Here is a 27,020-nt window from a genome sequence, read left to right on the forward strand (position 1 = left end):
GTAATTCTTTTAATTCAGGCAGTGCATGTGAAATATTTTCTCTTTCTCACTCCAGATCTGAAATTTCCATCAAAATATAATACAGTCTTAGAGCAGCCAATCGTTGCATGGTGTGATGTGCAGGATGCACCAATACTTGAAAGAGCCTGGTTCTTACGGCCTTAATGCAAACAATTTTTCTATTCAGTCAGTAGCAGCAGATGCTTGTTTAAGGACTGCAACCCTAAAAGCAGAGTTAATAAATCACAATTTTTAAGAGATAGACCAAGAAAACACCTAATAACATTACTTCTCAGTCCTTTTGCTGATACTGAGAATAAAATGAACTAAGCTTACTTTTACCTGGTTCAGTTCCAGATTATTAGAAGGAGCTTCTGAAAAATCTGTTCCTTTTCTGGTTCTAAAATGAAAATGTTTCAGGTATACTACTTCAAAACTAAAAAACAGCCCTCGATTTTGGTATTCAGGCTGTAGTGAGCTGGCTTCAGACATTTGTTACAGGCAGGTGACTCCGGAAAAGTGAATAGATTGGAGAGAGTCACATTCAGGCAGAATTTTTCTGGCAGTAGAAGAGCAGGATGAAAGTCAGGCTTTTGGTATAAGGTCCAAACATCAGTTTGATTGCTTCCATTCCTCTTGCTAGGTAAGTACTCCTCAAATATCAGAAGCTGCATACTCAGACATCTCTGGTGCCTGCGATGCTCCAGAACTGGACTGAGACAGGAAAGGGGGAGTTTGAACTCCCTCTTTCCTCGTTTTACACCCTGAGTAGACAGGATCATACCACAAAATTGAAAATTTCACTGATGAGTCTTGGTGCTTGCCTTCCAGGAATGCCAGAAAGTCAGCCCTAAGTTCAGTCCCTTCTTCGTTCACTCAGTATTTGCTCCAGTTTGGCCCATGTTCTCCCACCCTTGTCCCCTTTGCATTGGCTTTGCAGCAGATCTGTCAGTAGACCTGAGTTGCATTTTTCAGTTCAGCATAGACAACCCAGACCTGCGTCTCCCGCATCTCAAGCAGTTTTAATAGCTAAGGAACTTTGGAACACAGGGTGGGCGTTTTACTCTCTCTTTTCTTGAAAAGTGCTTTGTCTTTCAGGGTATTCTGCTTGAAAAAGTATTATTCATGTTGAAGTTTATACACTTCTGACTCCTAGTGGCGTTTCTCCCCCCTCTAAAATTATGCAATGAAAATTGTTGTATTCAGCAATGTGAATATCTGAAATTCCATTATGAGATAAACCACGATAAGAACTGAATTTGCTGTTTCTAAAGTCACTTCACTAATTTTCTCTGAAACCTTGATGTGGGCATGTTAATGATTATACTCTAATTGTTTTGTTGGATTTGTTTTTGTTCATCTCGGAATGATCTGCTGTACTTAAGGCAGAATAGTACTGCTCTTGTTTATGCGTTATTGACTGACAGTGACTCTCTCCCAAAGAGAGTGTTTCAGTAAATTTTACATCTAAGTTTGCATGTGACCCGGATGGCTTGAGGAGATGCCTCCACAGCTGATTTGCATTCCTAAGACAGCAAAGCTATGCTTAAAGTCAACAAAAGAGCATCTGCAAGATCTTTTAAAATAAATGAGAAGACATGTGCAACTGATGGCTTTAGTCCTTGGGGAAGTTTCTTGGTTTTTTTTTGTTTTGGCTTTTTTTTTCTGGTACTATTTGGGAATATAAAACAAATTGGTTTAAGAAAGTTCTTCAGAAAAGTGGGGTAAGAATTTTACTGCTTTCAAGATGCTGTGTTGCAAATTCTATGCAACAAATAAGAGTTATTTGTATTTTGGTGGTTTTTTTTTTTTTAATGAATACATGATGCCAAGTGTCTGTAACATGATGCAAGCATCAGTCACTGGAAGGGCTATGAAGCTGAATAGTAAGATCTTCAGGATAGGGACTGTGGGTGGGGGAGAGTGGGGTCTGGTAAATCATCCTTTTGATATTTATCCCTGTCCAGGCAGGAGCAAAGGGTAAGTGCAATTAATTCCCTGGTCCTAGGGTTGCCTGGAGATAAACTGACCCCCCAGCACAGCTTCAGAGGCTGTGTTTGTTTGTTATTGGCAAGAGTGTTTTGTGGGCCATTATGGGAGCTAGAAGTTGCTGGAACTCAGGAATGCCTCAGTGTGTATGACTCTTGTCATGCATCTTGCCAGCAGGCCAGAGTCTCCCATGGAGGAGGCAAAGTGCCAGCCTTGCTCACCCACTGCTTGCTGCTGTGCCAAGGATATTTCCTGAAAGGGCAATGTGGATTTTTTGCAGCCCTCCTTAAGCATAAAGCAAGAATGCATTTTTTTTTTAATTCTAAATACAGTGAACACTTTCTAAATGTACACAATAAACAATCGCATGAAGCTAGAAGCCTTCAGCCTTGCGGTGTAGCTTACCTTTAATTACTTACAGTTTGAGTTTTAATTGTTGAGTGTATTGTTTCTTCCACCAAATAAATATCTCTGAGAAATACTTTACCACCTCTCTGGATTTGATGTTTTATTTCCTAGGGTGTCAGTTGCGTTGAAAAATTTCTTATTGATGGGGTATGCAACAAAAGAAGTTTTGGAATTGACTGTTAGACTCTTCTGTGAGAGGAAATTAGTACTGCAACAGAAAGATAGAAATCATAGAATCATAGAATAACCAGGTTGGAAGAGACCCACCAGATCGTCAAGTCCAACCATTCAAATGATGTTTGGGAGGTGTATGTGGTGGGATGTAGTCCAACCTATGACTCAGGACCATCACGAGTACTGGATCCTGCTTCATCTGAGACAAGAAAACCCCTTCTGATGGAGGTTCTACTCACGGCCTGGGTTAACCTCTTTTCAGTGTCACTCTGCCTATAGTGACAAAGCTCTTTTGATTTTTGGTGAGAATTTCCCAGGACCTTGTCATCTATCGCTATTGAGAATTATTTGACTCTGTTGTCTCTTCTGGTAAAGAACAGGCTGTCTTCTAGTAGTTTTAGGTTGCTTTTAGATTCAACACAGTTGCTTTTCTTCTTTAGAGTAAACAGTCCTAGCTTCATCATCTTGTCATCATGGGGTTCATCAGCAAGGCCCCATGTCATCTTGATAGCCTTCCACTGGATCCCTTCCAGTTTCTCATGTTCCTGAGCTAGTGGCCAAAATCTGACTTTAGTGTTCTAGGTGAAGCTAGTGTTCTAGGTGAAGCATCAAATATAGAAGGGTGTTATCCCATTTCCTTTGATCTGCTTGCCATGTTCCTCCTGCTATAGCTCAGTATGCCTTATTTGGGATGAGAGCAAAGGAAAGACACTCCTTCAGCCTGATATCCACTGCAGCTCCTAATCGTTTTCAGCAGGACTAATTACCAGTTGGATCCCAGCCTGTATTGTTGCAGGGTCTTGTTCTACCACAGGTACATGCTTTTTTATTATTTTAGATTGATCTTAAATATTTAAGATTTATGTTGGTCTGGTCCTCAAGCTCACCAAGCCATTCTTAAAGATGAGCTTATATTGTCCCATTTGTAGTTATAAGTGTTGTTCATTGAAGCAGAATGATTGATATGGACATTAACCCTTATTTTAAGCTCAAGGATTTTCCTAAGAAAATTTAAAAGATGGATTTCCAAATTTCTTGTGGTTTGATAATAGTTGAGAGAGAGCAAGATAATATGAGCAAAACAGGATCTTTCTGTTCTACTGGGTATGTCTTTGTTTTTACTGTCTAAGGTGAAGTAAAAAGCAAAAAAAAAGTGAAAAGAAGATAGAAACTGTGTTAATATTTTAGGATTTTTTTTCTAAATATATTTGAGTTTTGAAGAAATACTGGGAAAAGCAGAGGTTCTGTTGCTATAGTCAAAGTCAGTAAGATAGCTGACTAATCTTAGACTATAAATGCAGTTTACTTACAACATACACATGTAGCAAATGTTGAAGATTTTCGTGCTTCCTCAGAGCTCTGTGGCAGTGGAGACTATACAGCTTGGTGACTATGGTGGGCCAAATAACAAAGTACTGATTCAGCACTGAGTTGCTGCAGGATTTGAGGGGGAGATTGCTGGGCCAGAAAAGTAAGCTAACACTGACAATCATTATCTTAATCTACAAGTTGTTATGTCAAAGTTCCTTCACAGATACCTGTCTTCTAAAATATAAACCCTCCAAATTTGTTAGAAATGTGAAGAGCTTAAAACAATTAACTTCTTTCTTGAGAACAATGAACAGGAAGGTGTTTTATTGCTGCTTGGAGTTGTTGAAGGTTTTTCTTCCTGTGTGTATGGTTTAGGTCAGCTTACTTGCGTTTTAAGTCTTCTCAACCAAAAGAAACAATAATACAGTAAATTAGCTATTGTTCTCAGGGCTCTTTGATTGAAACACTTAAGAAATAATGGTGGAAGCTGGCTAGCAGCAACAGCTTGGGGAAGTTTAGCCCCAAATGGGAGATGGAACAACTTGTGTTGCAAAAGATAGCATATACTATGCAAAAGAGGTAGTAAAAGTTATTCCATTCCCTGGCAGCTGAAATGATCTTAAGTATCTTTTATTGATGTCCACATGCGCTGTGGAAAGGAAGGAATAGCGGGACCAAAGTCAATGAGTTTCATGGAAGGGAATAATTTGGTTCACTGTATTTGTGAAATTGAAGGCAGAATGCAGCAAGCATAAAAGGTCAAAGTTGCAGTGAAGTCAATAGTTTGCTGACTGACTGAAAGCAAGAGAGAGTTTCAGTATTATTTCACTGTCTCTTACTAATTTGGGCTCCTTAGCATTTGCAAAAACAGGCATGAAAGGGAAGATGCCTACCCCATAAGAGCCTTACAATGCTAGTGGACTTGGGAAGGTATTAGTTTGTAAACTGATTCAAGTTGACCATCCTCCTATCTCCTTTCTCTGTATGCAGGGTTTTAAATTCTGGCCTTTCCTGTGAGCTCTTTAAAGGTTGCTGAGGAGCTCATTAGTTTCACTGGTGCAGTCCTGTCCTTAGTACTCTTTCAGCTGACTCTTTTTCCAGGAAGCCAAATCTGAATTCACTGTTTACAGGGTTTCTGGCTTTACGTAGTAGCATGTGTCACCTTCCTGACACATCTAGTAAAGGAACCCATGATGGAAGGTGCCCTGCTGGACCAACTGTTTGTGAACAGAGAAGGTCTTCCAGGGGAGTCACAATTGAAGGCCATCTTGGGCAGAGTGGTAATGAAATAATAGTTTTCTGTTATTGGAGGAGTGAGGAAGGGGGTCAGCAGAACTGCTGCCTGCCTTGGACTTCCAGCAGCTAGGCTTTGGCCTGTTTAGGGACTTGGTTGGCAGAGTCACTTGGTGGGCAGCCCTGAAGGGCAAAGTAGTCTAGGAAACCTGGGTGCTTTTCAAGAATGAAATCCTAAAGCCACAGGAGCAGGTCATCCCCATGTGCCAAAAAAATGAGCCAGCAGGTAAGAAGACCAGCTTGATTGAATAGAGGGCTTTGGCTGGTGCCCCCCAAAAAGGAGGAGAGTTTATGGTCTTTGTAAGAAGGGGCAGGCACCTCACAGGAGTACAATATTGCTTTGAGGCTGTGTAGGGGAAAAAAACTAGAAAGGCCAAAGCCCAGCTAGAACTTAAATCTGACTACTGCTGTTAAAGACAATGAAAAATGTTTCTGTAAATACATTAGCAACAAAAGGAGGACCAAGGAGAATCTCCATCCTTTATTGGATGTGAGGGGAAGCATAGTGACAAGGCATAAGAAAAGGCTGAGGTACTTAATGCTTTCTTCGCCTCAATCTTTAGTAAGAAAACGAGTAGTACTCTGGGTACCTAGCCCCCTGAGCAGGAAGACAGCGATGGGAAGCACAATGAATCCATGAGAAGATGCTACGTAACCTAGATATACACAAGTCTATGGGGCCAAATGAGATCCACCCAAGGGTCCTGAGAGAGCTTGTGGAAGTGGTCACTGAACTACTTTCCATCATTTATCTGCAGTCCTGGCTAACCAGAGAGGTTGCAGTTGACTGGAAGCTTCCAAATGTGATGCCCATCTAAAAGAAGGGCCAGAAGGAGAACCCAGGGAACTTTTAGGCCTATCAGTCTGACCTTGGTGCCAAGGAAGGATATGGAGCAGGTCATCTTGAATGCCATCATGCAGCATGTGCAGGATACCCAGGCAATCAGGCCCAGTCAGCATGGTTTCAGGAAAGGCAGGTCCTGCCTAACTAACCTGATCTTCTTTGACCAGGTGACCCACTTAGTGGATGAGGGAAGGGCTGTGGACATTGTCTGTCTGGACTTAAGTAATGCCTTTGATACTGTCTCCACAGCATTCTCCTAGAGAAGCTAGGGGCTCATGGCTTTGGTGGGCCTAACTTCAATGGGTAAAACACTGGCTACATACTGGGCACAAAGAGTTGTGGTGAGTGGCGTTAAATCCAACTGGTGGCCAGTCACAAGTGGTGTTCTCCAGGGCTCAGTACTGGGGCCAGTTCTGTTTAATATCTTTATCAATGATGTGGAAGAGGGAATCAAATCTATCCTCAGTAAGTTTGCGAATGATACTAAGTTGGGTGGTCGGGTTGATCTGCCTGAGGGTAGACAGGCTGGATCAATGGGATGAGGCCAATTGCATGGTGTTCAACAAGACCCAAGTGCTGGGTCCTACACTTGGATCACAACAACCCCATGCAATGCTACAACGTTGGAGAACTGCCTGGAGGAGGAGGACCTGGGGTGTTGATTTATAGTTGAGTTATAGCTGAATGTGAGGCAGCAGTGAGCCCAGGTGGCCAAGGAGGCCAATGGCATTCTGACCTGCATTAGGAATAGTGTGGCCACCAGGACTAGGGAAGTGATCCGTCTCCTGTACCTGACGCTAGTGAGGCTGCACCTTGAATACTGTGTTCAGTTTTGGGCCCCTCACTACAAGAAGGATGTTGAGATGCTGGAGTATGTCCAGCGAAGGACAACGAAACTGGTGAAAGTTATAGAGCACAAGCCTTATGAAGACTCGCTGGAGGAGCTGAGCTTGGGGGGAGACCTTATTGCTCTCTACAGCTACCTGAAAGGAGGTTGTAGCAAGGTGGAGGTTGGTCTCTTCTCCCTGGTAGCCAGTGACAGGGCAAGGGGAAATGGCTTCAAGATGATCCAAGGGAGATTTAGGCTGGATATTAGCGGGAATTTCTTTACTGAAGGGGCTGTCAAGCATTGGAACAGGCTGCCCAGGGAGGTGGTTGAGTCACCATCCCTGGAGGTGTTTAAAAGAGAGTAAATGTCATACTTGGGTCTGGTGCTGCACTTAGCAAGGTGGGATCGATGGTTGGGCTCTATGATCGTATGAAACCAAACTGAAACCATTCTAGGATTCCATGATAAGCCTCTGCTACTCCATACTCACAGTATGCAGTTGGAATTGTTAGCGCTTTTTCACTTCATCTAGTACAATTAGCTGTCAGTGCAGCTGACATTGCACATCAGTGCCTCTCTTCCACTGAAGCTCTCATTCTCGTTCCATTTTTTTCTTTGAAATCGTGTTTTTCCATCAGACCTTTCCATCAATGTTTCCCTTGATGAAATATTGGCAAAATATTTTAGAATAAATAAAATTGTGCCCACACAGTATTATTAGCTCTTTACCTTGCTCGTTGGCATTTTTGCTTTCATTGATTATTTCCTTGATAAAATTTTCTCAATTTTTTACTTTTTGTAGATTTTAAGGTTTGGAAAGACACATATCTAAAAAAACCTGTTTCATAAAATATGCTTAGGATCTTCATTTGGTACTTTTTATCTTACTGATATACCTGAAGCCATGGAGCAGTCCACTGTGTCTCTAGATGGGTTGTTCTGATGCTTAATACTAAAGACTAGACCTCGATCTTTGCTTTGCCTTTCCTTGTGTGTGTAACATCTCAGCTCTGAGTTGAGCCTAAATCTTCTGTAAGACATTCAGGTGAATAGTAGAGTAAGTTGCTTAATGAGTAATAAAATTTTATATTGGAAAAAGGAACATCTTGACCTCCTGGATAAAATGAAAATTTTCTTTGCAGATGAATGTGTCAGGAAGCCTGTCTAAAGGAATGAGTTCATCAGCTGTTCGTGTGAACGGTGTGAGTTGGAAGTGGAGGGACCTCTGAATTACAGTGTCGGAGTGTTTCACAGACAATTCTGATGCGTCTTGATGCAAGTCTTTCATTAGGCTGGAGTTTTTATCATTGCTGAAGCCATCAAAGGATGGATCAAGAAATAGACTCTAAAATTGAAGTCTTACACAAAACTTCTTATCCTTCTGCTGCTTTTTAGGGGTGGCAGTGGCTCTGTTACTTTGTCTTACCTTAGAGCAGTATGCTTTTCAGTGTCCCTTCAGCTTTTAGGCCGGCCTGAGGAAGTTTGGGAGCGGTCAGCTCAGAGTTTTGGGAGTGGAACACTGTCTAAGAGCTCCCTTTCCTCAAAATATAAAACTGAGGATCTTGAGTGGAATTTTCAAGCTCGTGGAGCCCAGGTTAGCTATCAACTTTTCACAAAAAGGACTTCAAAACCAGATATGTATGAGAAGCTGCTAAAATACAAAGTATGATAGTGGAATGACGTCTCCTTTCCCGTTTCTGCCATTGTTAGATTTTTGTCTCCAAGCTGTGAGGAGATTTTGCCCTTCAGCTGCTACAAGAAATTAAAAAAGGGATTTTGTAACACACCTTGGATCCAGACCATAGGGTAGGTTAAGCCACTCTGAGGTTTGTTGGTGATTTTTTTTGTAAGAGTTCCCTTTTCTTTGTTTTAACAGGTTTAGTGGATTAAAATACAGGTTAAGCTATAATATCTTACTCTATATAGTTGTGTCCTAGCCATGTCCAGGAGTTTCTGCTTCCAACTGAAAGAAGCTTGCAGCTTTTACAAGTATTTGCCCTTTATGGGAAAGTGGGTCAGTAGAGCGAGGTGGGTATTTTTCTGCCTTGCATGTTGGTGCAGTAGTATTTGTTTTCTTCCTGAATATCGCTTTGCAGTAGCATATGACACAGGATCAAGTTCCACTCTTGAGTTCTGCCTGTAAGGATGATACCAGTGACAGAAAATATAGATACAAAGTTTGACCTGGGTGCATGCAGAGACATGAATGTGAATGATCCTGGGTTTGTCATGTCACTTCTTTAGGCAGGGAGCTGCACTTTGCATTGTCAGTGTTCTCACAGATATAATGGCATAGATTTAGTAGGGGCCTGCAGGAAGAAGAACCGATGCTTTGTAGCAAACATATCGGTAAAGTTCATACCATGCATACAGAAATCTTGTAGGAGCTATGAGATTGCACTGAGTTAATGATTTCATGAGATAAAGAGTTAACAGCTGACCTGGTGAGTGTGGACTCTGCATCAGACAATAGAGAGAATATAGCTGAAATATTCAGCAAGCTTGTTTTTAATTGAAATATAAACAAAGCTGCCTTTCAGATATACTTATTTCTAGCCTGGGTAGAGTTGTACAGAGTTTGCGTTCTTTCTGCAGATTACATGCATGGCTACCAGTGGCTTTTCACTCTTAGTTTGTTATTTTACACCTGTGAAAATTGGGCACGGAAAGAAATTCTGCATCTGTGAGTGTGACAGCAGTCTTCCCCTCATACATGTTTGGTGCTCTAAAGGTAATAACAACAGTCCAAGGGCTAAAATAGTTCTTAGTCCATTTCTTCAAGCAGGTGCTGTTATTGGTGGGGGAAGGAGGGGACTTTGCTATGTAAATGCTTTAGATTAAACTCTTCTGCGCATAGTTGAGAGTGCATTAGAGCAGGAGAAGCTTTCAAGCTATTTTAGGAGTGCCACTCCCTTTCCTGCCCCCAGGATCTTGCTAACGGGAATCCAATGACAGTGCTGTATAGTCTGATATCAGGGGAACAGACACAGAGGCACGAAAAAAAGCAAGCATATTGTGATCAATTCTCATGCCTTCAGGGAATGCATTAACCTCTCCCATATGGTAGCAGAGTCATCTCAGCCTGCAGTATAATTGGGAAGCATCTGCGGATTTATGTGCAGAGATGAGATGTGTGTTGCACTTAGGATATTTTGTCTTATAAATGCTGCTCTTGGCAGATTCATCTGCTTTTAGCCTAGTAAAAGTAATGTTTCTGGGGAGACTCTTAGTAGTCTTCAGATGCACGACATTAGTTTGACCAACCCACCTTCAGGCAATTGGATTTTTCTTTAATTAAGACAAAGTAATATTACATTATTATATATTGAAATCATTGCTCAAGGCAATCATTCTTTATAATACTTGGGTGAACAGTCAGTCTTTGTAATATTTGTGTAAACAAGCACCACTGATTTCAGAAGGAGTATGGCTTAAATTATGGGTTTATGTGGACAGTTTCCCCTGACTGTGTTTGCACCAGAATGAGAGTGACTAATATATCTGATCTGTTAGATAGACAGAGATTCAGATTTTTCTAGCTCTTCCATACCACATGCATTAACTGCAGTATTTCCATAAAGTTCACTTTTATGGCTGGCATGGATACAGTTAAAGTAATTGATGTAGCTAAAAGACAGTGTCACAGTTTTCTAATGTTTCCTTCATCCAATTAATGTTTGCTCTGTACAGTATGTGTGCTATGTAAGAAATTCAAATGTTTTTCAATCAGGACAGTAATTTGCAGATTTTATTATCTCAGGCATTTCTTCTAAGTACCTTGCACCCTCCTCGTTCAGATAATAGAGCCAGACTCTGCCATGAATTGAAGGAAAAAGAAGATTTATTTAGACTTGTTTCAGTGGCATTCACAGAAAGAGCAAGAACTTTCCTTATTTTTACATTAGAACGATTACTTTATGCAAAAAGATTCATTAATATACTACTACATCTTTTCAGGACTGGAATTGTTCCCTGTAACTTGCTTGTGTATTTTTCCTCCCTAAATCTTTTGAAGCTTATTTACTCAACAGACAGGAATTAGAGATCATTTCATTTGTAACAGTCTTATTGGATTCCCATCCTGCAAGTGTTGAGGTCAGTGGAACTACTCAAATGTATGAAACTATTTAGATGTGCAGGCGTTTGCAGTATCTTAGTGCCTGGCTTTTCCTGTGGTACAAAATAGTGCCGGTGAACCTGGGCTTTGTGAATAGGTGTTGGATTACTTTAGACTATTCCACAATAATTAAATGTAATCCTCATGAGAGCTTCAGCAGTTATTAAAATACATGTAAAAAGAAGGGGATTAAACATTTCCTATATAAAACGCTTCAATTATAGCATCCATATTATTCTTCATCCAAATGCATCCTTTTTAACTGCATCCCATAGTATTTATATCCAGTATAATTAAGTTGAATGTAGAATTTAGAAACCAGTTACTCCAATGCTCTTTGCAAGCTATTAGAAAAGAAAAAACTACATTTGCTTTAGTCTTTTGTCTGTGTGGTATGAACAAAGTCATACTCAAAATTTGTAGCTGTACTGGTAGCTAAACCCTGTGCTGCTCTTGTACTGCTCAACTGCCTTTCAACTCAGCTTCTGTCCTCTTCTCCTTTTGTGAGCAAAAGATTGAGAGAAGATTGGCTCTCTCATCTTCATTCCCTCCCATCAGGTTTTTATACATAGTCACGATGTACCCCTGAGCCTACATTTCTCCAAGCTGAACAGTACCAGCTCACACAGCCCCTGCTACTATGAAAGATGCTGCAGGTCCTAGTGGTGCTCCAGGTGTCTTTGTGGCCTTGTGCTGGACTTACTCAAACAAATCCATGTCTCTCTTGTAATGGGGAGCCCAGAAACAGGCACATTACTCTAGATGTGGCCTTACTAAGTACTAAGCAGAAAGGAAGGATCACCTTCCTTGACCTACTGGCAGTGTACCCTTTCTGATGCAGCCCAGGATACTTTTGACTGCCTTTGCCATGAGCTGGCTTATGATCAGCTTGCTGTCTACCAGGATCCCCAGGTCCTCCTCTGCAGAGCCATCTTCCTGCCATTGGGTCCCCAGCATGTACTGGTGCCTGGAATTATTCCTTCCCAGGTGCAGGAGTTTGGATTTCCCCTTGTTGAATTTCTTGAGATTCCTCTTGGCCCACTTCTCCCACTTCTGAGTGGCATCACAACCATCTGGTTTATCAGTCGCTCCTCACAGTATTCTGGTGCCTGCAAACTTGCTAATAAAACTTTATCCCATCATCCAGGTTGTTAATGAAGGTGTTGAACGGTATTTGCCCCAGTATCAACCCCAGGGTGTAATGCTCATCCCTTGCTGTCTAGTGGATTTGGTGCAGCTGATCACAAGCCCCTGGGCCTGACCATTCAGCCAGTTTTCAGTCCACCTCACTGTCTACTTATCTAACCCATGCTTTGTAAGCTTGTTTATGAGGATGTTGTAGAAGAATGTGATAAAAGCCTTACTAAAATCAAAACAAGCAGCATCGTTTGCTTTTCCCTTAGCCACTAAACAAGTTGGGTCACTGAAGAAGGCTATCAGGGTGGACAAGCATGATTTCCCCTTTGGAAATTCATATTGACAACTCTCAATCATCTTGTTGTCCTTTATGGGTTTGGAAGTGATTTCTAGGGATTGTTGCTCCATCACCTTCCCAGAGATTGAGACTGGGCTAGCCGTGCCTGCAGTTCATTGATCATCCTTTATATCCTTCTTGAAGAGAGGAGTAATGCTTGCTCCCTTTAGGCCTTCAGGAATCTCTCCCAATCACTGTGATCTTTTAAAAGTTATCAAGAATGGCCTTGCAGTAGTATCAGCCAGCTCCCTCAGCTATTATGAGTGCAGGCTGTTGGGCCCTAATGGACTTAAATACGTCCAACTTAAGTGCTCCTTGGTTCTCTTCCACTGAGGGTAAGTCTTCCATGATACAGATTTTTTCCTGTGGTCTCATGGGCTTGAGATTCCCAAAGGCCTGTCTTACTGGTAAAGGCTGAGGTGAAGAATGTTTTGAGTACCTCAGTGTTTTCTGTGTCATTCTGCACCAGGTCCCATGCTTCATTCAGCAGTAGGCTGACTGGGCAGGCTAAATTAATACTCCAATTTTCTTTGGTATTTAAGTGTACACTGGCAGTGTGTAGAGTCACAGGGGATACTTGACTAGACATATCTGATTAGCACTGTGGAATGCAATACAACTTGAAACAGGCAGTCTGTTCCTCTCTTTAGGGCTGGAGAATGTACCCTGGAGAACTGATCAGTTTTAAGTGTTGCAGTTGTGTAATTGTAATCTTTATTCCCTCTGCCATTTATCCTGCTGGTTGTTTTCAGCAATCTGTGTAATGTTGTGAAATAAAATGTTACTGCTCAAGCAAATAAAAACTCTGCTTTATAGTCCTGTTAAGAAAAAATGGATTGTTTTATAAATGCTTCTTTCAGTACAGTGTCCATAAAAATGTGACTTATTTTTAACTTACCTTTTACTTTGTTTCCTTCGCTGCAGAATCTCAAAGTTATACTGAAGCCATTAATCACACTATGGTCATGTCCGACAGCACTATGGGCACTAACCCTTTGCTAAGGGCCAACATGCAGACAGATCCCTCCTTTCAGCGCTGTTTTGCATCTTCAAGTACTGTTTCAAATAACAGTCCTATCCCAGGTGGAGAAAGGTAGGAAAAGAATTTACTGTCTTATTGTTTAGTTCTCATAACTATAGTTTCCAGCCAACACATTATGCTTGCTTCTTGATTACAGAACATTTGTCAAAGGGCTTCAAGTTTGGTCGTTGCAGTCAATGATGATTTCCACCAGCTGGAATTTATCTCACACACAGATGTTATTTATATGCCAGGGACACAATTAGCTTTGATTGAAGTTGAATTGGAATGCAAAAATAAATAGGAGTTTATAGCTCAGCTATTATATTATGTGCTAGCCCAAGCTTATACGTGTTTTCCTGTGTGCTTAACCAGCTTCTCTAATGCTTTACTGAAAAATGTTTCACGAAGTTTCACATTGAAATAAGTTGTATATGAGAGCGATGTAGCACTCTTCTCACTGCAGTACATGCATTTCTGGTCAGTAAAATGTCAGAGGATTTGTTTTCAGTACTGAATAGCTAACTCCCTTTCATCTGCTCAGCAGGCTAAGAGATTTTGTGATTTCATATTTGTATTGTGGTAAACATGTAGAGCTCTGGAACAGAGCTTGAGGAGTATGAATTTAGAAAATAGTCCTTGCCACAACGAACTTACAGCATAAGATGAGAAATATCAGGAAACAGCAAACAAACAAGTGGACCCATGTTACTGTTAGAATGTTCAGAAGACCATGACAATAAATGGTCAGTCCGTACATTTGCCCTGTATTTACTTAATAGATGAGGTATTGTATGTTACGACTGATTAGATTTCCTTCTCTTTCACTCTACAACAACATTCCTTTGTGGCTAACGATCCCCTTCTTGTTCTTGTATAATTGGCTTGTTTTTCACAGGAAGTATTTGAATGCGATTGGTTGGTGTGTTAGCAAGGTTAGCAAGGTGTTGAAGTATGTTGTTACCTATTTATCTTTTATTTATCTTCCCATCTAATTGATCTAATTTTCTGTCAGTACTTGGGCTGTGAAAGAAAGTTTCCATTTTGTGATTATAAATGTGAATCATAAGACTGAGCAAATTATGCTCACAGTTTCTGAAGAGGAGACAACATAACATTTCATTACAAGTGGATATGAATTAAAAGATTATCAGGCAATGCAGTTGTTATTCGTACTTCAGACTTTTATCTAGAAAGTTTTGTTCCCTTCTTTCTAAATATCTTTCTGTAATTTTTCATTTCATCTAGAATATAGATACAGCTGGGGGAAGGTGTGTGGAGTGGTGGTTTCTTGCAATGATGTCTTCTTCCATTTGCTTCCATTCAATTTCCTTATGGCCCTTTTACTTTGATCTGTTCAGATCTACTGGTATCCATTTCTATAGTTCCCTTTTAATTAAAAATCCTTCCTTTATTTAGTGTCTGTTATGGCAGCTCTTTCCTTTGCAGTCTTGCATTTGTTCTCTCTCCACTGTTGCTGGTAATGATTTCCAGCTACAGTCTAAGGGAATTTCACTTTTAAAAGCAAGGAGACAATTTAAGATTTTACTGGATGGGTTTACCAGAAGCTTCGTTTGTCTTGTTCAGAAGGACATTTGTTATTCTTCAGTTGAGTAGATGGAACTGCTACCAAGTAGAAAAATGTAATGTTGACCCTTGAAAATATTTGATTCTATTAATCCAAATGTTTCTGTCATCAAATAGATTAACCACTGGACCTGCCTTCATTTTTAATATAAATTTTATTAAAACAGACCTGGTCTGAGACTGAGACTCATAGACTCTGTTAGTTTATTGTGTGATGGTGCAAAACTACCCCTTAGCTAATTCAGAGCTGCTCTGGCAGTGTCAGCTTCCTTCTGAACTCTGCCTTTTATGGTAGTCTTGGCTTAAGAAATTCTGGCCTCCTATTCCTCTTCCCCAGGTAGTTCCGCAGTGCACAATGTAGAGATACTCAGGACCACTGTATGTGAATCAATGATGTGAACAGCCTCACTGAATTGATTCAAATTAAAAGTAACTCTCTCAAATGGGGGGAAGGACAAGTATTCTTAACTGTGATTAATTCGATGGCCTTGTTTACAGTTTAAACTCAGAAACTGTCCTATCAGCATGGCTAGGTGGAGGGTGAGTTGAGGCAGAAACTAATGACCTACAATGAAGAGATGAGTGATCAGGGTGTGGCTGGAATCCCTTGATCCAGCTTGCCAGCTTTCTTCACCAGGTCCCAGGTGTTGTCAAAGAGCACCCTCAGGTATTGTCCTGAGTGAGGTGATTCATTACTTTCAGTGATTGCTGCAATGTGGGTTGTACAGAAATGTTTTAGTGGAATGATTTGTCTGTTTTACTTTTGTGTTCAATTCTTGAAATTTTATCTTTTTTTTTTTTTGACAGCTCTTCTACAACAGAATGTTCCTGGCTTGAAAGCAGCCCTAAAGCTTCTTCATCACTCCAACTGTCAGTGGGAAGCAGCAGGCCACCAGGAGGTTACGTTGTGCCCTCTGAGTTTTCAAATGCTGTGCAAGATTTCTCTCTCTTCTCTCATTTCCAAACTCCAGGACTGCAAGTTGTCACCCTGAGCACTCTGCAGAATTCACCAGCAGAGCCACAGCAAGAACCTGCTATTGGCAGCAGTACCCAGGCCTACCTGAATTACAGCGGGGGCAACATGGGCAGTAGCTCACCTCAAGAGAAACGAGCTACTCTCGTAGCCAATACTAGCATGTCTCCTAAAACCATGAGCTCATCAGTAGCAAGTGCTGAGGACAACAGCTTTTTGACACAAAACTTTCTTACGGTGACCTCTGGACACAATAGCCCAAACAGTGTGGTTCAGCAGTACCATGGAGGGAACCTACATGCTCAACCACCTCTTCCAGAGAAAAAAAGGTCTTCTGAAGGAGACCGTTCCTTTGCCTCCTTGTCACCTTCTTCAAGTGGCTTTTCTAGTCCCCACAGTGGAAGCACAATCAGCATCCCCTTCCCAAATGTCCTCCCAGACTTCTCAAAAATCTTAAGCACTTCCCCAGTGCCAGGTAGGTTCTGCATCAGAGAAATGCAAGATTCATTAGATTTTATGTGAGTTTATAAAAAAGTATTTAGAAGATTTTAAAAGTGGGGATGAAGGCAGGGAAAGCAATGGAATAAAAATGACAGAGGACTGAGTGTTTGCAGTAAGTGGCTCCAGTTCACTGGCTTTGGATGCATTATTCACAGAACAAGGCTGCAGAATTCTTCTGCACTTCTCTGTATGTCAGCCAAGGGCAGCACCTTTTGAACTACTGAACCAGGAGCATGCGGTGAGGAGTAAAGCTTCTTTTAGTAAGGGCTGACTTTCCTCAGTACCTTCCTAGACTTGTGTCAAGAATAGTAGATGTATGTTCACTAGCCCTCATTGAGAAACTTTATAAATGTACGGCTTTATAAATCTAGGAGTTTTTTTAATATTTTATGGGTTTTGCAAAATGAAACTTCAAGAATGCTTTCAGAATCTTAGTGTACAGTTTTATATTTCCTGGTTGTAAAGCAATTCTGAGTTTCTCTACATTGTCCTTCTAATAGTAAGTTTCTGAATAATTAAGGTGATTGGAAGTTGGAAAGAAAAGTGAAAAATGCTTTTGTATATAAAAAATTTCTTTTTTTTTTTCTCTTATTTCACAGAAATCACAACTGATAAACACGTGACTGTAAAATTTGTCCAGGACACCTCCAAGTTCTGGTATAAGTCAGATATTTCAAGAGAACAAGGTATATCAACCGATAGATATCCTGGCATATCCATTCAGAGAAAGGCCAATTGGCGAATTCTCCTTAGTTTTTTTGGTGCATACCTGATGTCTAAAAGAAATACAAGAAAATAAAACCTATAAGGGCCACAACCTCACTTAATTTTTTTTTTGTCCAAAGGCTGAATTTGAGAGTGGAGGGCAGTCAAGTAGTCCTTCATTTGTCTGATTAATTGAGTATTGTTATAAGCCTAACTGAACTAACTGCAAAGTAATTTAATCTGCCTGTGATAGATACTACTTGGTCTGACTGTCCTTGTGTCTGTATTTTAATATTCAGCTATACTGAGGCATTTTTAGTGAGTTATGGCAGGATTTTAAACTAAGGTTCTTAAAATGTGATTGTCAACAAGGAAAAATTATTAATTACTTCTACACTGAGAAGGAAGTTCATACTAAACCAAAATGGCCTTAAGCTATTGGCAATGAATTTCTGTGTCTGTCTTGTTCTTAGGTTCTTGAATGGTGAGAATGCCTCTTATAGTGTAGTGGTAAATATGAACCCAGGGGAGTAAAGGTCATAGGAAGCAGATAAATAATTTATCTTTGGATGATGGCCTTACTGGTCTTGTCACTCCAGTCCTCTTCCCCTTGTCTGATCCCCGAATGTAATGACAAGAGAGTTTTTAAATGTAAAGAAAAAAATTTCAAGACCTGATGCAAGTCCAGAGAGAGGAGTAGATCATAAAGCAAGTTGAAACCTAGTTGCCTGAACAAATGAAAACAAAGTCTTCCCAGCCTTTTAGTATGCCTACCAAGTAAAATTATTTTTAAAAACTGTTTTAAAATATTGCTGCTGAGGAGGGAGAACACTCTTTTTTCCTGTGCTTAATAGACTGCTCCTGTGACAAATGATTACTGTCCCCATGTGGATTTAGTAGTGTTATACAAGTACTGCTGAATTGAAGGGTTTTACGTATTTATGCTCCTCCTCTCAACGCAGGTCATGTTATTGTGAAAAAAATTTCTTAGCGATCTGACAGATTAGTAAAACAGAATATGTATGCATTTTCTTTACTCACCTAAACAGGACAGACAATTATGTCTGCATTTTCCTGATTTGCTGTTACCACTCTTATTTTTCATTAAAAAAAGAAAAAAGCGTGTTTGTATGTTTATGATGTAATCATGGCATAGGCCTTGCAAAATATGGCTTCATGTCCACATGCATAATTTCAGTCTTCTGTGTATACAGACAGTTAAGGACTCCAGGGTCAATTTTGGGCTTTTCCAGGGTTTCTTTGAAGGCTTGTTGGCTGTTAGAAATTCTGGAAACAAACATAAGTGTTTCCATAAATTTTAAGAGAAAGAAAAAAAAAACAAACAAGCAAAGTACTAAGGTTTTACTAAAGTCAAATTAAGATCAATCATTAGATGAACCTTTTGTCTTTTTCCAAATTAAGTTTGGGTTTTGGCCTACTAGATTTCAAAGTCTGCAGCAGACTCATGCCAAAAAAGAACAATTTCCTTGTAAGTGATTCCGTCTGGGGAGGGCTTCATATCACATTTTCAGCAGAGATCACAGAATATATATGTAAAAGATTTCAGTGCTTGGACAATCAAAGAGCAAATATTCACTTACATTCCTTCCCTTGATTTAAAACTAGTGAGGAAGTGAGACTGCTTTGCAAGGACGGAAGCTTGGTCATGGAGGAAAATATATCTGCTCTGCCTGCTGAAGATATATAGGAAAAGCAAAACAGTGCTACCCAGTCAGCCTGGGAATTAAAGAGCTGTGCTCTCTGGCATGCTTCTAACAAGTTGTCAACATGTATGCAGGAATCAGCTTCATCTTACACCAGTTGTAGGAGTACTGGTGGGACCTGCATGTCCTTCTCAGTTTAAATATAGTAGCAATCTGTAGTTCAGGCTTCTCTTGAAGTAACTGTTTGTGAGACTTGCACGAAATGTTTCCACTCAGATCCCCCAAATATGCTGGATTCCATTCTGTTCTGCAGCAATGGAGACAGAGAAAAGGGTCTTATTTTCTTTGATTTCTTATTAGTTATAGGTTTGCATTTCTGTAGTTTTTGGGCATGTGCGTTGTTTTGGAACTGTTTTTCTTTCTCTTTCCCGGAATCCCCTGCAGCCATTGCTGTCCTTAAGGACAAGGAACCTGGGTCATTCATTGTTCGAGACAGTCATTCTTTCAGGGGAGCCTATGGGCTAGCGATGAAAGTTGCTACACCACCTCCTTCTGTGCTGCAATCAAACAAGAAAGGTACTTCATGCCTTCTGTCTACTATTTAACAAGCCAAATATAGTAGGAAGTCCTTACTACTGGTTAATAATCTGGAAGAATCTCCCCTCTTCTAGTAGGTGCAACTTGAATTACAGGCTTCTTTTGGTATCTGGTTAAATGAGAGTGGATAAGATGTTTTATTATACTTTACAGTTTCAACATAGCTTGTAAATGTATGTTCATTGTGGTGATGTACGTATTGTGTGTTACCTAATAGAAAACAAGTAATGGGTCCTCCGTAGCAATCAGAAGTCTGCATTCAACCCACATAGAACTATATAAAGCTTTAACGTAGCTGGAAGGTTGGATACTTTTGACCCCAAGGCTTTGTCTTGAGGCAGTTATACAATAGACATAAATTTGAGAATGTTCCCTAAGAAAAGATGATAGTTGTTTAAAAGAAGTGATGAAATACACCTGCTCTCCCAGCTCCAGTGCCTCCATGTAGAACTTGTGCCTGATAGTTGTGGAAGGTAAAATGATAAGAACATGCAGAAAGCATTAATCGGTGTATGGGAACTTGGCAGTTGCAGTTGGTATCTAAGGTGTTCTTGACTCCATTTGTGCTACTGCAGGAGTGGTTTTCCTTGCTGCTCTTTTCCTTTTACAAAGCTTATTGTCTTTAAGTAGCACATGCTGCCTGGTGGGGCAGGCAGCTGACATCACAGGAAAGCAGTGATTGTGGTTATGGAAGTGTGGTTTTGTCTGGTGTTGGTTGGCTGTTGGTTGGCTGTTGGTTGGCTATTGGTTGGGGTTTCTTTTTTAAGATCTAGTGCTTGCTCTGGGGGCAGATTAGCAGCCCATCTCTATTACAGTAACAATCTGGTATCTTGAGACAATTGCTAATAGAAGTTTGATATGCAATCCTTCTTTTTATTGCCCAGAAACATCAGCAGAACCACTGCAATGTCTTATTTAATGAAGACAACAGGGATGCAGTGGGGTGATGATAGCAAAATAGGGAGGCAAATGGGGATTGGCTGTAGGTGTTTTAAGTAATCTTTTTTTATCTCAGACCAATATAGTCCAGGAACAAACTTTTTGTACAAAAGTTCCAACTCTTCTAGCTTTTAAGAGCTGGTTTATATTAGTTGCAAATGGTAGTAAGGCAAAATTTTAGTTGAAACTGTAGCTTTTTTCCCACTCCTTGCTCTGTGATATTTAGCTTTTTTGGTTTCCACTGTTATGTCCCAGAAGGCACAAATTTGTTCAGTCTTCTGCAGGGTTTCTTGTTCAGGCTTCCCATTCCCACATACCCTTGTAGTAATTTATTTTTAATATTGTCAGAGTGTAGCAGCAAACAGTAAGCTATTTGAAAAGGTGGTCTTTGCAATACTTGCTTGCATGGAAGTTCCTGCTGCCCAGAGTAATGTGTTCATCTGTGTTAACCTGAAATTCAACCCTTGATGTCATGTGTTTCCTGGGCTGTGGCTGATGATCACAGTCAAAGGGAGCATTTGTGGTTTTGGCTCTTGTAAAAAGGTTTGGATGGTTGGGTAGATTTTTCCTTTTGCTATGAAATATCTCTAACTATATGGAGAGAGACTAAGTTTGTAGTCAGGTGTGAAATACTGTGAACCAATCTTTCAAGAGATATTGAAGTTCTCTTAACCAAAAGTCTGCATATGTACATACGTGTTTAAAGAATGCTAAATCTCAAGGGAGGTTTCATGTACCTCTTGGACTTTGAATCTCCTCATTACGTCCAACTTAGAAATTTCAGTTTGTCCTCAATTCCCAAGAGATAAAAACTGTCTTTAAAAATCTAGTGAAACCTGAATGTTTTGTGTAATTGTTTCCAGGAGCAAAAGCTTAGTCTAACTGCAAACATTTTAAAACTTAAAAACTCATTGAGAGACTTGTCATCATTACTTTTGTGTAGCTAAATCTACTATCTTCTGGAAAAATTCTGCAAGCAGAACTGTCACTAAAAATACGAGTGTTCTATCATACTTTTACTCCCTTGTCACCTTGAATACAAATATTTATAATAGGCAAGTACATCAGGATTTGTAGCCATTTCTTTGCCAGATTTCTGTTTCTCGTCTGTACTTAGGACCATGCTTGGACATTTTGAACACCAGTGCATATCTGGATGTCAGTCACTTGTGATTTTAGACAATCAGGGGAAAAGGTTTTATAGTGGGCTATGTTTGTTTTTTTGCAAGATGGCCTTTTTACTACAGCTTATAACCTTGCAGCAGAACAGGTCTAATGTATTCTTTGCATGTGAATGTAAAGCATTTGGTGGTAATGTAGAAAACTGCTTCATAAAGACCTGCTGATTTGTGAGACTGTTGTCTGTTCATTGCTTCTCTTCATGAGCTTTCTTTTCCTTTTCCAACACAGTTGGAGATTTGTCAAATGAACTTGTAAGGCATTTTCTGATTGAATGCACTCACAAGGGGGTGCGCTTGAAAGGATGCCCAAATGAACCATATTTTGGTAAGTACTGTGCATCACAGGGACATAGAAAATGGAAACAGTTTGTACTTCCAGAGCTGTTTTATAGACTTGGATAGGTGCAAATGAGGTAATACTTTGCTCGAGTCCTAATGATTTCTGTAGGAATCCATTCTAAGGCTATAGGAGCCTTGTGCATTTACCTTAAGTATATGTCAAGGGCACTCTAGCAAGATGCACATAACTGAGCTTCAAGCAGCCAAACTTTTCTGGCACTGCCAATACTACTGCACACAGCTCAGATGGATGACTGTTACAGGCTTTATTGATTCAGGACATTTGCCTTTGTCCTGTCCTGTATTTAAACTGTGTATTAACTGGCTAAAACTGTCCAGAGTGGGACATGCAGAAAGTACATTATGCTGTGTCAGCCTACCCACTGTAATGTGATGAAAGCTCATTACCTGCTGTGGCAAGCAGCCAATCACCTGCCTTGCTGCTCACTCATTTGCCCTCCGCAGTTGTGCAGCAGGGGAAAACAAGATGAGAAAACTTGCCAGTCAAGATAAATACAGGGGGGTTGCTAACTAGTTACTACCATGTGCAAACAAGTCTCAGCTTTGGGAAAAATAGTTTATTTTGTCAATTAAAATTTATGTCCAGGTAGTGAGAAACAAACATTAAAGTAACACTTTTCCTTCCTGTTCTCCCAAGCTCAGCTTCACTGCTTCCCCTGAGACTCCTCATCCCTATTACAGACAGTGTAGGAGGGGATGTGAAGTGTGTGATCATTACGGAACAGTTCCTCTGCTGCTCTGTCCCTCTCCCAGCTTTTCTCTGCTGAGGTGTGAGCTTTCCTCATGGGCTGCCATCCTTCAGCTAAAAATCTGTTCCAGCATGTGCTTTCCATAGGCCACAGTCCTTTCAGGAAATGTCCGTCTACTCCAGTGTGAAGTCCTCTGTGGGCTACAAGGGTGTAGCTGCTTTTTATTCTTCTCTGACTATGGTGTTCCCTGTAGTGTGTCTCACTGGCCTTGTCAGCCCTTCTTACATACTGTTTCCTAGATGCATTCCACTTATGGCTCAGCTGTGCCCTGCAGTGTGTATGCTGGAGTGAGCTGTGTCCAGCATAGAGCAGACCCTGACCTCTTCCCACAGAGGAAGAGCTGCTTCCTGCAGCTGTCCCATCCATTGTTACTACCCTTGTCATATAGGCCAAATACACCTGTGAAATGGTCATTACCATAAAATGAACAAGTGTAAAATGACAAATCCTGTTTGAAGTAAAGGTGGATTGAACTTTTTCAGTGTTTGACATGAGACTTACTTGAAATTAGAATTTTTAGTCCAGTCCTACCTTGATCTTGAAGTACTTATCTATGGTACAGATGTAGCACTACTAATGATTTAGTTTGAGCATCTCTCATCCTAATCTTCCAGTCTGTGTCACTTCAAAACTGCTTTACAAACTAGGTGGGCTGGCACTATCACACACAGGAATATTATTATCAGTTGCTCTTTGTATTTCTGTAACACCCTTGCCAAACTGGACATCTTTCCATTTCAAAGAAACTTCTGATGGGCTGTAAAAATGAGGTTGGTTTTGATTGAACTGTGATTTTTCTCAAGTGCTTTATTATGTTCAGTGTTTGTTAGTAAACAGAATTGAAGGATGATTTGTACAAACATACTAATGAATATTATGCCTTCCTCTCACTCCTTACAGTCTCACATGCTAATGTCAAAGATGACTAATGTTTAAGTATTCTAAGCCAAGTCCAAATGACAAAAGTGACTTTGAATATAAAAGAATAATTTAATAGAGGATGCTGCATACGTCACTGCTGCATTGAGTGGAGGAGGTTTTATGTAGACCATCTTTGATACTTTTATAAGCACAAATTTGAGGTGCATGTAGACAACGCAGTAGACTGTGGAGAGAGGTGGCGAAGAGGCAGAACTTGTTCTTTCTCTGCATCCTCCCATAGCACTGACCCCTTGTACTACTACCATCTTAGTAAGATTTTACCGAATTTAATATAGCAGAAGTTATGAGCATTGAAATAAATTTACTTCCATATATTTTTTGGTTTGTAATTTTTATGCTTTCTCCATTTGAAACAAAGCCATTTATGTTATCATTTAAGAAGTGTGTATTAGCAGGGAAAAGAAGCATATGATTGTGATTAATGAGTTTAAATACATCCAACTGGGACAGTGCTGGGAAACATGAACACAGTCAAGTTGATTGAAAAAGGTCTTGGCTTAGGTGCCAAGAGAATTTTTTTAAAGGGGTTAGGGAGGAGGCTTTCTTGGTCTATAAAATACTTGAGAATCAACATAATTATTAAGCATTCTTGTTGTCCACCAAGTTAACTGTATGTGTCTTGTTACTCTTTTGACCACAGGGAGTTTGACAGCTCTCGTATATCAGCATTCCATCACTCCACTGGCACTGCCCTGTAAGCTCCTCATCCCAGACAGAGGTATGCTTGTTAAAGTACAGAAGAGATATACCCAGCCAAGGTCTGCTTCAAAGTGCCAGTATCTGAAGGCAGTTGAACATGTCACAGGTCGAGGCCTAAACAAGAATGCATGGGGAACAAAGCTGTTTTTCAGAAGTTGTTCTTCAGTACTGCTGATGGCTTTTATCCAAGCTGTAGTTGTGATCATACTAGTACTGTGATATTCTAGTCATAAACATGTGTGTCATGGAAATCTGCACAGTGATCTAGCATGTAGGAAGACAATGTACTTCTCAGACGTGAAATTATGCCCATGTGTGGTTAGATATTATTACTCATCCAGGTCCGCATGGCAAAAGGGCTTTAGGGAAGGCAAGTAGGTAAAGGACAGAAGATGCCCTGAGTGTGACATTGACAGGAAGGAAGTAACAGCTCACACATCCAGTTATGGTTTAAGTAAATGATCAGAAAGCCTGTGTTGCAGCATGGGGCTGCAATTCTAATTTTGGTTATTGTGATTTCATAAACCACTCTTAAGACAACAGCAAAATGTATTTATGCTTGCCCCATAATTCAGTTGTCTGTTGCTCTCCCACATGAAGATAACACCAGATATATTGCTGAAAATTAAACATTTTTGTAGTTTTCTACAGAGTTCTAAGCTTCTGTTAAAGGCCGTATGTTAGTGTTCAAATTTGAATTATGCAGATACATTAATGAAACCATTTTAGCACAAAAGCATGCTGTTGTAGATAGCTATTAATATTGCTATTATTAATATAACTATTAATATTGCTTTAATGTGACATAATGTGTGTCCCTGCAGCACGTGCTGTGTAGTTATGTCTTTTACTGTCAGGAAGTAATGGTTGATCATCCCTCCTGCAGCACTGGAGGCAAAAAAACTGATGCAGCATGAAAACCACATAAATGAATATAGTTGCAGATACAATTTTTTTTTCATGTTTCTGTAGATGAGATCACAGTTGCAAAAGCTAAACTCATACTTGACCTTGGGCATTGATTTGATGATTCAAATCCAAACACGACATGGACAGTGTTTTCTATTTGCAGATCCCTTGGAGGAGATAGGAGAAACTTCCCCACAGACTGCTGCAAACTCAGCAATGGAGCTTCTCAAACAGGGTGCAGGTCTGTTAAACTTCCTTATTACATTTGTCTGTCACCAAACTTTGTATCTTCCAGGCAAGGAGAAGCCAAATCTTAGTTGGACTGAAGAATGTTTGTAAGGACCAGTTAAATTTAGAGTGCTGTATAGAATTATAAAGGGCACTATGAGGATATGTACTAAGTTCTTCTTGTTTCCTGCAACTGACTCCTAAATTCTACAGCTCTGTGTTTGCTTTCCCATTGTGTCTTCCATGAGAATTTGAGGTACACATAGGTTGGTTCCAGCACAGCAGTTTTTAAGTGGTGGCATTGCTTTCATGACTGATAAATTTAGAAAATATATTCTCAGTCTGGTTGCAGAGGTTCATTGACTGTGTCTGAGGTTTGCAAAAGGGAAGTGTTCAGTGGGGTTAAATTTTCAGCATAGGGGTCAATAATACCCTGGGAAATCGCTTACTGTCCTATGGATCTTCAAAAAAAACATATTAAAAAACATTGCTTCACTTGATGCTGCATGATTTTAGAAAATATCCAGTGTCTTTTCCACTGGATGCTGTTTCATGGATTCTCATGCATACTACAGCACCCATTCCATCAAGTTAAGTTCTCTTACCATGAGCTTATTGAAGTGAGAGAAGAACTCTGACAAGATTACTTCAAATGATGTTGTGCTATACATTGGTACCATCTGTATCACTCTCAGATAGAGATATTTGCAACAGCTGTTTTGAGATGTGCTCTGCTTCTCATATGCTTTGTTTGCGTGCAACTGACCCAGACACAGCTAGTGAAATAGTCTGTCTGAAAAAGCACGGTAGCATCCTTAACCCACCATTAAAGGACATAGTGCTCTGAGTACCCCTTTGTAATTTAAAGCTGTCCTTAGTAGAAATGTAGCCATTGTGTTATTCCCCTATACAGTGGACATGCCCATGGGGATCCTGTCCACGCCCTCCTATGGTCCCTGGTGTTCAGGCTGCTATGAATTCTCCCCAGGATTTATCTGATTAGTCCCATTAGAGCAGGAGAATACACGACATTTTCCACTCTCCTTTGAGTTTAGCCTACCACTGGAGCCAAAAGCAGAAGCATTGTGGCCAAGGATGCCTTTATAAGAATGCTGTCTCGCTTATTTTAGGGCACTTTGGAAGGGAGCAGTTGCCAAGCTGAGCAGCTTTGATGATATTGCTGCTCCTTGCTTGTGCAGCTGTCTGCTTTGACTTAAAAAATTGAAGTACTGCTTTGAGTGTTGTAATCAAAAAGGAATGTGTGACTGAGGTAATGTTAAACCTTTGTGTACCAGGCCTAAGCACGTGTTGACCTTTCTGCTTGCCAGTGCTAATGGTGTTTGTTGTGAGCAACATGGAAGAAATCAAGGAGAACTTGTTTGTAGAACTTTCTCTCTTGAAAACACAGCAAAAAGGACGTGTGTTATTTTTTGAGAAATAGTGAGGGAAATATTGGTTTCTCCTTACTCAGGCAATGCTTTTCAAAGAAATAATTCTTAATTCAGTTTGGGCAACTTAGTATGTTT

The 27,020-nt window shown here is 40.2% G+C and overlaps 1 protein-coding gene across 2 annotated transcripts in view; it reads left to right on the forward strand.

Annotated features, from left to right (window-relative positions):
- Positions 1-27,020, forward strand: part of TNS3 (tensin 3) — a 242,280-nt gene that overhangs the window by 207,175 nt on the left and 8,085 nt on the right. For both annotated transcript variants that reach the window (XM_069859719.1, XM_069859720.1), the window contains exons 22-28: positions 13,364-13,532; positions 15,855-16,495; positions 17,121-17,207; positions 19,335-19,466; positions 21,837-21,932; positions 24,299-24,376; positions 25,430-25,507. In XM_069859719.1, the coding sequence (XP_069715820.1) occupies positions 13,364-13,532; positions 15,855-16,495; positions 17,121-17,207; positions 19,335-19,466; positions 21,837-21,932; positions 24,299-24,376; positions 25,430-25,507 (1,281 nt within the window). The remainder of the gene's footprint in view (positions 1-13,363; positions 13,533-15,854; positions 16,496-17,120; positions 17,208-19,334; positions 19,467-21,836; positions 21,933-24,298; positions 24,377-25,429; positions 25,508-27,020) is intronic.

This window comes from Phaenicophaeus curvirostris, chromosome 6 (genome assembly GCF_032191515.1).
Source record: "Phaenicophaeus curvirostris isolate KB17595 chromosome 6, BPBGC_Pcur_1.0, whole genome shotgun sequence".
NCBI lineage: Eukaryota > Metazoa > Chordata > Aves > Cuculiformes > Cuculidae > Phaenicophaeus > Phaenicophaeus curvirostris.